Source organism: Herpailurus yagouaroundi, unplaced genomic scaffold (assembly GCF_014898765.1).
Source record: "Herpailurus yagouaroundi ecotype Mexico unplaced genomic scaffold, PumYag 77, whole genome shotgun sequence".
In the NCBI taxonomy this organism is placed as follows: Eukaryota; Metazoa; Chordata; class Mammalia; order Carnivora; family Felidae; genus Herpailurus; species Herpailurus yagouaroundi.
The window spans coordinates 19,015,179-19,027,743 of NW_024412388.1; the positions used below are offsets into that span (position 1 = coordinate 19,015,179).

The following is a 12,565-nucleotide window of genomic DNA, read 5'->3' on the forward strand; positions in this document are numbered from 1 at the left end:
CTGTCAGAGCTCCTCCGGAGAGTGCCCTCTGCCTCTTCCCAGGTGTTTCTTGGGGGGATGGGGTGGGGACAGATTGAATCCCCGTGGGGATTAGCCTAAAACTTGTTAGAAGAAAAAAATGTGGAGGTTTTTATCAGGGTCAGTAGAGAACCGACCGGGCTCTGTATGTTTCATGTTCTGACCACCCTGGAGTGTGTGGGAAGGGCTGCATACAGATAGTTAAAAGCTAAAGCCATTTTCCACCCCTTAACTGTGTGAGCCTTGGTAAGTGCCTTATGCTCTTGGAGCCTGTACACCAGTTAGCCAGCTGCTGGAAGGGTTAAACGAAGCCATGTTTGTGCACTGCCTGGTACAGTGTTTGGCTCACCGGGAGATGTTCAACAGCGGTGCTCAGAGATGCAGGGCTTCAGAGGGGAGGGTGGAGTGGCCTGGAGAGCTGACAGGTCCCCCAAGATGGGATTTACCATCATCATCTGGGCAGGACAGAGATTCAGAGGTGGAGAAAACCAAAAACCAATTTTCAAGGTAAATTCTACCTAGTTTCCCCTGTCATGGGCTAACGGCTTTTTTAATTTTAAAAAAATTTTTTGTCTTTTTTTTGGCGGGGGGCTCGGCACCATGCCCAATGTGGACCTTGAACTCATGCCGCCGAGATGAAGGTTTGCATGCTCTACCGACTGCTCCCTCCTATTCAGTAATCATCGCATTCCCCATGTAACCATTATTCTGACTCCTAGCAACATGGGTCATTTTGCTACTTCTAAGAGTTTCATACAAATACAGCCAAATGGATCAACCTTAATTGAAAGGCGTGGCTATTTCTTGCTCACCAACATTTGAGGACTAGCAGTACTTTTGTATTTTCAAGAGACTGATATTTCTTTTTCTTTTTTTCTGTAATCTCTATTCATTTTTCTTTGAACCCATGCTGCTTGTGTAACTTTACAAAATCACAGTCGATAATAAAGAAAGGACTTGGGGAGGGCTGTAGATCTGAGCCCGGGGTTGTCAGAGAAAATACAGGATTCCCAGTTCAATTTGAATTTTATTTTTTTTTTTAATTTTTTTTAACGTTTATTTATTTTTGAGACAGAGAGAGACAGAGCATGAGCGGGGGAGGGGCAGAGAGAGAGGGAGACACAGAATCGGAAGCAGGCTCCAGGCTCGGAGCCATCAGCCCAGAGCCCGACACGGGGCTCGAACTCACGGACCGTGAGATCGTGACCTGAGCTGAAGTCGGACGCTCAACCGACTGAGCCACCCAGGCGCCCCCAATTTGAATTTTAGATAAAGAGTGGATAATTTGTGAGGGTATATCCCAATATCGCATGGCTTCAAGGGGACATCCCAGCTATTCTAGAACCAGCCCTCTTGGGCCCCATACCTCAAGGATCCACAAAACGATCCAGCCACTGCCTGCTTACCTGGACAGTTTGATGACCACCTTCTTAGGGGAGAGCTGCTCCAGGAACCCATCCAGTAGGACTGCCCACTGCACCGCCAGGGCCAGCAAGAAGAGGTTGAAGGCCACGCTGCTCCAGCCGTATCTCCGCAAAGACGAGTTGATGAAGCCAAAGCCAAGGGCCACCATGATGGTAACATCCTGCAGGACTGCCCAGGAGCAGATATGGAGAAGGAGAAAGGGAGGCAGACGAGATGGAAAGTTGTATGAAATTGGAATTTACAGAACTTACAGAATTAGAATGTACCTACATTCCGTGTGAATTTGCGGGGGTGGCAGCTGGAAGGGACCATTGAAGAGTGCTTGGGCAAGTTGCTTTGCCTCTTTGAGCCTCAGTCTTCTCATCTGAATCATGGGGAAAATACATAGCAGGCAGGGCTGAGGCAAAGATTCGATGAGCTAATGCTGGGTAGGCACAAAGGCAGGGCCTGGCCCATAGTAAGTGCTCAGTAAATGTAGCAATTATTATTACTAAACTCGATGGAATGAACATGTGTAAAACATCTGGATCGATGCTTGGCACACGGTTGACATTCAATGAAGGTAATTACCGCTGCTATGGAGGATCAGATTCAACCTCCTGATCATGTACGTGAGAACATAAGGCCACATGGGGCACCTGGGTGGCTCAGTGGGTTAAGCATCTGACTTTGGCTCAGGTCATGATCTCACGGTTCATGGGTTCCAGCCCTGCATTGGGCTCTGACAGCTCATCCGCTGACAGCTCAGAGCCTGGAATCTGCTTCGGATTCTGTGTTTCCCCCACTCTCTCTGCCGCTCCCCCAGTTGTGCTCTGTGTCTCTTTCTCTCTCTCTCAAAAATAAATGAACGTTAAAACATTTTTTTTTTAAAAGAAAGAAAATAAGGCCACAGAAGCCAGTGACTTGGCCCAGAAAAGAGGGGGCAGAAGCAGGTCCCGAAGTTCTGTTGATAAGAACCAGATTATCCTTGCAAAAAACAGCTCTCTCCCTTTGTCCCTTGCTGGGAGGGACCCAGTGTTCGGGCAGAAAGCACCGGGGCCTTCTGAGTGACCCTCACCTTTTTTCAGCCTTGGACCCTGCTCAAGGGCTGCTGTGGCAGGTGAGCGCAAGAGACTTGTCTAACGGCAGGGAGAGGTCCAGCAAAAGGAAAAGGGTGGACCCTTGTATTTACTTCCAAGCTTGAAAACTGGTTCGCAGCTTGACAAACGTGGGTTCAAATCAGGGCTCTAGCAGTTTCCAGCTGTGCGGCTTAAGCCAGTTGTGTAATGTCTCTGAACTTTAGTAGCAGCCTCCATGTATTGAGTGTTTCCCATATGGCAACACTCTTTTATTTACTTTCTTTTTCTTTTTTTTTTTTTTTAATTTTTTTTCCCAACGTTTTTATTTATTTTTGGGACAGAGAGAGACAGAGCATGAATGGGGGAGGGGCAGAGAGAGAGGGAGACACAGAATCGGAAACAGGCTCCAGGCTCTGAGCCATCAGCCCAGAGCCCGACGCGGGGCTCGAACTCACGGACCGCGAGATCGTGACCTGGCTGAAGTCGGACGCTTAACCGACCAAGCCACCCAGGCGCCCCTATTTACTTTATTTTTCTAAGTAATCTCTCTGCCCAACGCGGGGCTCGAACTCATGACCCTGAGATCAAGAATCCCACGCTCTCCGGACTGAGCCAGCCAGGATTTTAATCACCTCACACAGACCATCTCACTTATTTCGTACAACCACCTTCCAAGGCGGGTGCTGTTCTTATCACCACGTCACAGATGTGAAGGCCGAGCCACGGAGGAGTGAAGTAACTCACCCCAGGTCGTACAGCCAGATTTAAACCTAGATGGTCTGCCCCGAAGCCTGTGCCTTCACCCACCACACTATCTGCTCTCAGTTTTCTCACCCGCTCAATGGGAAAGACGATCACACCCCTCATCGGGTCCCCAGAGTCCGATGCTATAATGCCCATCATCACTCAGGACAGAAAGACGTTTGATCAACAAACACCGAGTATTTCACATGTATAAATACCCAGGGAGAGAACTTGCAAGAACTTTTCCCCCGATGAATATTATCCTCTGGTTTGGGGAGAGTTTTACTTTTTTTTTTTTTTTTTCTTTTTTCTGTGTTAAATTTTCTACAACCAGCACTTAGACAGTGAACGAAAACAAAACAACACACGCACACACACCAAAGAAAGCACAGCCTTCAAGTTTAGACACTTCTGTTTGGTCCCCGTTCTGTCATTCCCCGTTAGGTTAAACCGTATTAAAATTGCCAACACTTGGCCATTTTTGACCTATAAAAATGGCATTTTATATATGCTTCAACCTCATAGCTCTGTGCCCTCGGAGGTGCCGTACCTTCCTCGTCAGCTAAATAAGGGCCATTATACCCACCTCCGAGGGGGCGGGAGAGCTGAAGGAAGTGATATTTTGTTCAAGTGCTTGGCACTCCGTAAGTGGTGGCGATTCACCAGCACCGCCGTCATTCTTGTCACCGTCACGGTTACCAGAACCCACCTGCTCTCCGCGGGCCTCGAGCCCTGGCCCTGATGACAACGAGGAAGCACTCATTTCCAGAACTCTCCAAAGTCTCAGAAAGCTACTTCGAGTTACATTTAAACCCACTTTCATTGAGAAATGCGTAGACCTAGGGTCGTACACATCAAACTTGGGTGGGTGTTAACGTGTCCCCAAACAATCTGATCACACCAGGATGTTGGAGACCCCTGAGGACCCCAAAGGCTCTGGGAGCTTGGGGAGTAGGTGAGAAAGGGCACTGATTCAACTTTTTGCCCCTTCTCCCCCGACGTGGGGGGAGAGAAAGGTGCAGGCAACATTTCAGTCTCGTGTTGGCACCCTCTTGGCACATGTACAGGGCGTTTCTCTTGGGAGCGCTCAAATTCCTTCAGGACCCAAGCAGGAAACCGTATGGATGAAAGGGCCTGTGGCCAACTAGAGATCGGACACCCCGCTTTCAGCATTCAAATTCAATCTTGTCTTAAAGACTGCTGTTAAGCCCAACCCGTGTGCCATTTAGCAGCAACTCTAAATGCATAGGGTCCAGACTTACTGAAGATTCCATGAGTCGGGAGACCCTTTCATTTTCCTCCCGTTGTGTAGAAGCAGACCAGAGAGAGCCTGTGACCTCCTCAAGGCCACAGAGCATGCTGGCAGCAGAACCAAGCTCTGACCCCCAGGTATGGTGCTCTTTAACCGGGCTGGGCTGTTTCTCGCTCTTGTCCACCCCCACCTCACTAAGGGACCTCAGGCAAGGGCCTTGTCCTCTTTTGGGCCTCAATTTCTCTCTCCGTAAACATGTAGGTGTTGGACTTGGTACTCTCTAAGGCCCTTATAACTCTGGCATATTCTTTTTTTTTAATATTTAATGTTTATTTATTTTTGAGAGAGAGAGAGAGAGAGAGAGAGAGAGAGAGAGAGCATGAGTGGGGGAGGGGCAGAGCGAGAGAGGGACACAAGAACCCGAAGCAGGCTCCAGGCTCTGAGCTGTCAGCACAGAGCCCGACGAGGGGCTCGAACCCACGAGCCGTGAGATCACGACCTGAGCCGAAGTCGGATGCTTAACCGACTGAGCCACCCAGGCGCCCCAACTCTGGCATATTCTGAGGGGAGGATCGATGGGTGGGGAGAGGAGGGTGACCGGGATAGGGCAGAGGCGGGGCCCTAAGGAGGAGGAAGTCAGAGGATCTCGGGTGGGGGGGCTTTATCAGGCACAGCTACCGTCCCCACCACTGCCCGGTGTAGGAGCTCGGGGCCTTCCTCCCCAAGGCCCCACACTGTCCCTAAGGGAGGAGCTGTACTCCACCCAGCGGGATAAAGTCAGGGTGGCAGTTTCTGGGAGCTGTCGACAGAGCCCATTCACCCTAAATGCATCAGTCCATGACATTAGAATTCAGGCCTTTCCGCTCCCTGCACTCTCCTGCTTCTTCTCCTGGTCTCCCAGGCCCCTCTCTGATTCTTCCTAGGTCTCATTATCCGGACCCCCACTTCAGGGCCAGGTCCCAGCTCAGAGCATCCCCAGTGGTGCCAGCCTCCACCTCTCAGAGCCGGCGCTGCACCCCACGTCGGCTGCTGGGCTGATAAGCTAATGGCCTCTAAGGTGTTCAGGGGTGATAAGGAGTGGATGTGCGACAGGGGCCCCCGTGACTGGGCCCCAGAGGGGAATTTTACAGTCTAAGACAGGCCTCCGGAGAATTTTATGAAAGCCCCATGGCTTGCAGAAAGGGTCTAGCCTGAGAGGCCAGTGTTGAGACGAGGCACTTGTTACCAGCATTGTAACAGCAGCCACGTATGTGGTGCGCCCCCCCACACCAGGCCCCCTTCTAAGTGCCTGACAGCTTTAACCGACAGCAACTTCGCGCAGTACGTCCTATTTGTTACCCACATTTTACATATAAGGAAAGGGAGGCACAGAGAGGTGCTGTAACTAGCCCAGGTCACACAGCTAGCAAATGGTGAGCAATCTGAATCTGGACCATCTGGGTTTAACCACCACACATCGTGCCTCTCCGTATAGCACACATAGTGTAATGGTGAAGAGTATGGACTGAGTCAGGTTGTCAGGGTCCAGAGGCTGGCTCTACCTCTGTGTCCCGGCTGCCTAATCTGTAAAATGGGTATGAAACAATGGTGCCTGCTCAGAGGATTGTCACGAACATTTTCGCCGGTTCACGCAAATCACGTATCCTGTGCCTACCACTCATTAGCTGTGTGACTTTGGGCAAGACTCTTCCCCCCCTCCTCCGGCCTGGCTGCCCCTGTGATCCTAGCTCTGTGTTCCCACCCGCCTTTGCTCCTTCCTCTGGCCTGCAGGCACTTCAGCACCAACAGCTCTGAAGCCAGACCCAGCTTCTGTCCCTTAGGAGGCTCGACTTCCACACTATTCTCCCCACTGCTGACTGAGAAGATCTCGGCAGCCCCAGACTGGGACCACCCATAGTGCCCATGCTGATTTCTGCTCCCGAATAGCCTCTACTCCCACCCTACCTTCACCCCTACAGCATTCTGGGAATAGAAAAAGAGATTTCCCAATCAAAGGGGACAGCCAAGGCTAAGACATGGGACTTTCTAGGATTTGGGGGTACCATATTTATATGTCAGTGGGAAAGCCCCTCGTGTCTTTTAGTAGCTCTCCTCCCTTTGGGGAGTAAGGGGGGAGTTGGGTAGTATCCACAGTGCAGGGCCCAGGATGTTCCCTCAGTCTGGCAGTCCTAGAAGAGGCTCTGTGTATAGATCATTACAATAATGGGTTCCAATGAAGGAATCATGCCTTCCAGTATAGGCCCCTCCCCCCTGGGCTGGGCCTTGTGATTTGCTTTGGCCAATGAGACATGAGTAAACACGATACAAGCAGAGGTTTGAAAAGCACCCACTCATTGGGACTTGCCCTCTTTTGCGGCAGTAACTATTCTGCTACCATGTGAAGAAGTCTGGGCTAGGGTGATGGAGCCACATCACATGCACTACGAGCCAGCATCACCCGCCAAACATGTGAATGAGGCCGTCCCACGCCAGTCAAACCTCCAGGCTGCACATGCACGAGAGAGCCTAGGAAACTGACAGAAGAACCACCAGGCTGGGCCCAACCCGTATCGCTGAACCACTTAATCACAATCGGGAACAAATCAAATGGCCATTAACAAATCAAAATGGCCATTTGAAGTCACTACGTTTGGGGGTGGTCTGTTATGCAGCCATGGATAGCTGATACACTCTGCTTCCCCTAAGCATCTCAGAGGCGCCTCAACCCCAAGCCTAGAGTGAATATATCGTTGTTCATTTCGTGAACCTGCTTCTCACCTCAGGAATTGGCACGTCCATATGCCCAACCACACGTCTAAAGCCATCCTGAGCTCCTTTCACTTTCACCGGGTACAGCTCATTTGATCTCCTAGCTATCTCTTGAATGTTGTGACTCTTTGCTTCTCCCTCATGGTCCCTGCCCATTTGGTCTCATCGCCAGCCGTGTGGACGGTGGTCGCCAGTGTAGGGAACGCACACCTCAGAAGATGCTCCAGAAGATCCACAGGGGCTCCCGGAGGAACATATTAGCCCTTCCAGTTTTGTTTGTTTTTATAAAAGTATCAGGAACTGGGGCGCCTGGGCGGCTCAGTCGGTTAAGCGTCCGACTTCGGCTCAGGTCATGATCTCACAGTTCATGAGTTCGAGCCCCGCATCGGGCTCTGTGCTGACAGCCAGAGCCTGGAGCCTGCTTCGGACTCTGTGTCCCCCACTCTCTCTGCCCCTCCCCCACTCATGCTTGGTCAATCTCTCTCTCTCTCAAGAATAAGTAAACATCAAAAAATGGTATTTAAAAAATAGAAGAAATTAAAGTCTATTAATAATAAAAGCAAATACGTTTAATCTGTCTTTATATGTGTTTGTTCTTTCAATCCTTTCAACAATGTATGGAGAAAGTACTATTGTCATGTGATAGCAATGAAGCAGAGAGATGGTGAATAATTTGCCCAAGGTCTCACAGCTAAGGAGAGGCAGAGGCGGGGTTTGAATCCGTCTGGCTCCAACATTTGTCAAACTTTTCACATGCATAAGAGTCACTTTGAGGGCTTGCTTGGGAAAATTCAGGTTGCTGGGCCCTACCCTGAACATTTCTGATGGATAGGTATGGAGTGGGCTTGGGAATCTGCATTTCTAACAAATTCCTGAGGTGCCCGTGGCTGAGGTAGCTGCTCTGGGGACCACACTTTGAGAACCACTGATCTAGGCGCCTCTTCCTCCAAAGGCCCTGGGTGAAGTTTGCATTTCTGAGAGTATTTAAGATCCACGTTACCCCAGGAGCCTCCTCTGCCTGCTCAGGATGTCAGACAGCTTCTAGTCTCCTAGCTTTGGAAGGTGGCCTGAGGGGAGTATTGGGCCACATGGAAGAAGGGACATCTGTTTCTCTGTATTCATCATGTTGCAACGGATGGCAGGATTTCGTTTTGTTTTTGTTTTAAATTTGATTATGGATTATGGAAAAGTTTAAGCATATACAAGAGCAGAGAGTCACTTGATGAATGTCATGTGCCCATTCCCAGTTTTGATGACTGTCACACGGGGCCAATCTTATTTTATTATCCTTTTCCACTGTTTTCTTTTTCTTTCTTTCTTTCTTTTCTTTTTCTTTTTTATTTATTTTATTTTATTTTATTTTATTTTATTTATTTATTTATTTTGGCATAAAGCAAGCCCCAGACATTGCCTCATTTCAGTATATCTCTCTAGCAGATAGGGCCTTTAAAAAAACCCCAGCATGCTGCTCTCAGACTTAACAAAACTAACAACAATTCCTGGGTATCGTACAGGCTTCTTGCTGATTGTCTCAAAAATGTCTTTTTGGAATTGGCAGGTTTGAATAACATTGTTGTTCCCCTGGACTGGATTAGATTAAGTGAGTTGACAGATTAGGTTACCTAGTTCTAGTTCAACTAACCTTCACGGAACGGACGCCTGCCTAAAACCACCGAATGAAGGCAAAACCGTAATGGCAGCCAAGTGTATGAAAAAAAAAAAAAGGGCAAAGAGTTGTGCAAACTCTTTACTGGTCACAAAGTTAAAAAGAAGTCAGTCTAATTAGATCTGACAGGAAGTCAACCAAGAGAATTTGAAATTATCAAGAAGACTCTAGGAATGGATTTACATTCTTTCTCGGTAATGGGAACAATGGACCTTGCCTCAAGATTGACTGGTCCTGGTACCCTCACAACCTGTAATTTGAAAATATTATGTATTTCATTTGACCTCTTTCAAATTTTCTAATTTGTGTGTATGTATTATTATAATGTATAAAAGATATTAACGTAGCAGTACTTTGCCTGTAACATGTAAATATGGTGCATGTCGCCATAACCTGAACCCAAACTTGTCCTATTAGGTCAGCAGCATGAGGGTCAAACTCCAGACTCAATCCAGTCGGTCTACCATGTCCTACCCCCATCTTGGTGCTCCAATGTTGCAATGTTAAGCCTTCACCTGGTCCACTCCAATGAGTGCACACACAGTGGCTCTTGCTGTCCTCTTACTCTGGATGATGATCCATTTTCACATGGTCGACTCCTACTGAGCCTCCAAGACCTGGCTGGGCAGTCACTTCCTTCCAGAAGCCTTCCCTGACACTATCCACTCCCTTGCCCAGGTTATGGGCTCTTCTCTGTGCTTCTATGGAAAGTGAGTGTCTGAGGACACTTTATGCTAGCAGCACAGCACAAGGCTGAAGAACATGGACCCTGGAGCCACTCTAGAGAGTTTAAATACTGGCTCCTATACCCAATGGTTATACGACAAGTGACTCGACCTCGTTGTGAAATGGGGCAGTGAAGCCAAATGGTTAAGTGCATGGAAACTAAAACCAGGCTGTATAAATTTAAATTTGCTATGCTGTCGCTACTGAGTGACCTCTCTTCAGCATCTATGTGCCTAATTTCCTTATATGAAAAACAGAGATCATAATCATACCTACCTCATGGGGTTGTTGTGAGGGTTCAACATAAAGCATTTAAATAGTGCCTGGTACATAGTGAGAGTTCAAGAAATATTAGCTCTGATTGGCATGTGTCTAAATCCCACATTTAGGGATACGATAACAGGCTTGCATGAATGAATGCATGCATGCATTGAATTGCACTGTATTGGATTGAAAAGAATTAAGGTAAACTGAAATGAATTTAAATTGTGCCCAGGCCTTGCTTGTTAGGTACAACAAGCCTAGGGCCCCTCCCTAGGCAGCCCCTGAAGTGTAGATGCTTCCCTCCCCCGACCTATCTCCCTGCCTGCCCCCTCCCGCCCCCCCCCCCCCATCTCTTTGTCCCACTCCTGCTGCTGAGGCCCCGGGATGCCTTACCTTTGCTTTAACTAACTAGCCAGTTCACATCTCTTAGGAAGAAGCAGGCACTCAACCAGACTCCAGGTTCAGCTTTGTCTCAGGGAGGTCACTCAAGGAGGCCCATCCATTATCATAGATAAGATATCGTCCCCCTGAGATGACTTGAAACTCATCTCAATTTTTTTTAAAAAAAGCAAAAAGCAGGGGGCACCTGGCTGACTCAGTCGGTTAAGCGTCTGACTTCGGGTCAGGTCATGATCTCACAGTTTGTGAGTTCGAGCCCCGCATCAGGCTCGCTGCTGTCAGCGCGGAGCCCCTTAGGATCTTCTGCCCCCTCGCTCTCTGCCCCTTCCCTGCTCATGCTCTCTCTCTCAAAAATAAATACAACATTTAAAAAATAATAATTTTTAAAAAATTAAAAAAGCAAAAGCGACACCCCCGTCTTGTTGACAGTTGTCCTCGTCACAGTCTGTGACTATTTTTAGCTGCATGTAGAATAACGACCATTCTACACTCCTCTTCAGCCATACCTATGCCTCTGGGTTTGCAGACAGAATGCAGACTTCCGGCCAATAAGTGAGGAGAAGGCTGGGGGTGGAGGAGGGGCAACAGACCAAAGCTCCGGAAAGGAGGGTGGCACAGAAATGAACAAGAGAGACCCCCAAACAGGAAACAAAAACTAAAAGCCGAACAACGTGAAATTCCTTGCTGTTAAGGAGAAAGGGGAGGAGGGGACAGAGAAGCAGAGACTTACAAAGACCATTTGGCAAAGGGAATTCTGTAAATACAGACTAGGAGGCCCCGGACTGCCCTGACAAATCAAGGAAGGCTTCATGGAAGAGGGGTTGTCCACGCTGGTCCTAAAGGAGAGCCTACATTGTTGGCTGGGTCTTTGCACAACCCACGGAAGAAGGTGTGGGAACCTATTTACTCAACGACTTTGTGGAAAGGAACCTCTAGGCCCCCGGAGGATCACGGACCTCCTCTTCCCTTGTCCCTGCTGCTTGCCTCTGTGACCACCTCCCCTCTGGACACTCACCTCGATAGGTCTCCATGAGCTTCTTTGGATCCTGTGAGGAAGTGTCATAGGAGGTGAAAAAGAAGAAGGTGACAATGAGAGCCACCTCCAGCACTAGGGTCCACAGGGGCAGGAAGCACTGCATGGATCGTGGGTACTTAGAGCCCATTCTGGGTCCGGCTCCGTGTGGCACTTTCACCAGCTCCAGGCATCAGCCGTCTGCCCTCGTCCCCCCCTCAAGGGAGTCATAGGGGAGACACCCGCCAACAGCCTTATCTCAGGCTGCAAGACTGGCTCTGCTGGCCTGTCTATGGAGTTAACACAGGAGCAGAGGGACTATGACAGGGAGGGGGAAGAAATGCACTTATTCCAACATGAACTCATTGATTCGCTATTCATTTATTCATTCCACAAGTAGTTGCTGCGCTCCTACTCTACGGCAGGCACTGTGCTCAGTTTAGAAGACGGCATTCATGGGGCGCCTGGGTGGCTCAGTCGGCTGGGCGTCTGACCTCGGCTCAGGTCATGATCTCGCCGTCCGTGAGTTCGAGCCCCGCGTCGGGTTCTGTGCTGACAGCTCAGAGCCGGGAGCCTGCGTCGGATTCTGTGTCTCCCCCCTCTCTGCCCCTCCTCTGCTCGTGCCCCGTCTCTCACAAATAAATAAATGTTAAAAAAAAAAAAAGAGAGAGAGAGGGCATTCATTCACTCAGCACCCAAACGTAAGAACCCTCCTTTGCTGGTTCCTTCAGTTTCCCTCACCAGACAGGTAGAGAACGGGTCAACACTCCTCTTTTACAGATGGGGAAACTAAGGCTCAGAGGGGGATTTGGATTCACAAAATTTCTCTTTAATACCTTACCACCTCAGAAAGGGCACCCAGTGCGTGCTTCACAAGGACGTATTGAACAAGAAGGAATGAATGAATGAATGAATGAATGGAAGCAAAGAACAATACTAAGCCCTGAGGAGGATACAGACAGGGTCCAAGGGGAACTAAATTCTCAGAGTTACACAGTTGAAATTATTTGTATTTGAATCTGTATTTAAATCTACTTGTTTGTAAGTCTTTTAAGGGTAGATGGGGGAATAAAAAGGAGACTTGGGTCCAGCTCTAGTAAAAACCTGGCAGGGTCCTGCCCCAGCCCTAGGCTGTGGTTGTCTCCAGCCCTACTCACCTCCTCACAGAGCGACCCAGGATCCTGCCTGGGGCATGAGTGGTTGGAGCTCATTGGAGGCAGGCCACCAGCCTCAGCACCCCTGTCCCACAGCCT

General features: G+C 49.1%; 1 protein-coding gene across 2 annotated transcripts in view; it reads right to left on the bottom strand.

Annotated features, from left to right (window-relative positions):
• RHCE (Rh blood group CcEe antigens) overlaps positions 1-11,580 on the bottom strand; it is a 37,022-nt gene extending 25,442 nt beyond the window's left edge. The window contains exons 1-2 of one of the 2 annotated variants that reach the window (XM_040465254.1): positions 11,316-11,580; positions 1,425-1,611 (exon numbers count right to left, since the gene is read on the bottom strand). In XM_040465254.1, the coding sequence (XP_040321188.1) occupies positions 1,425-1,611; positions 11,316-11,463 (335 nt within the window). In that variant the 5' untranslated portion in view covers positions 11,464-11,580. The remainder of the gene's footprint in view (positions 1-1,424; positions 1,612-11,315) is intronic. The other variant, XM_040465244.1, reaches the window with a different exon arrangement.
• Between the last annotated feature and the right edge of the window lie 985 nt (positions 11,581-12,565).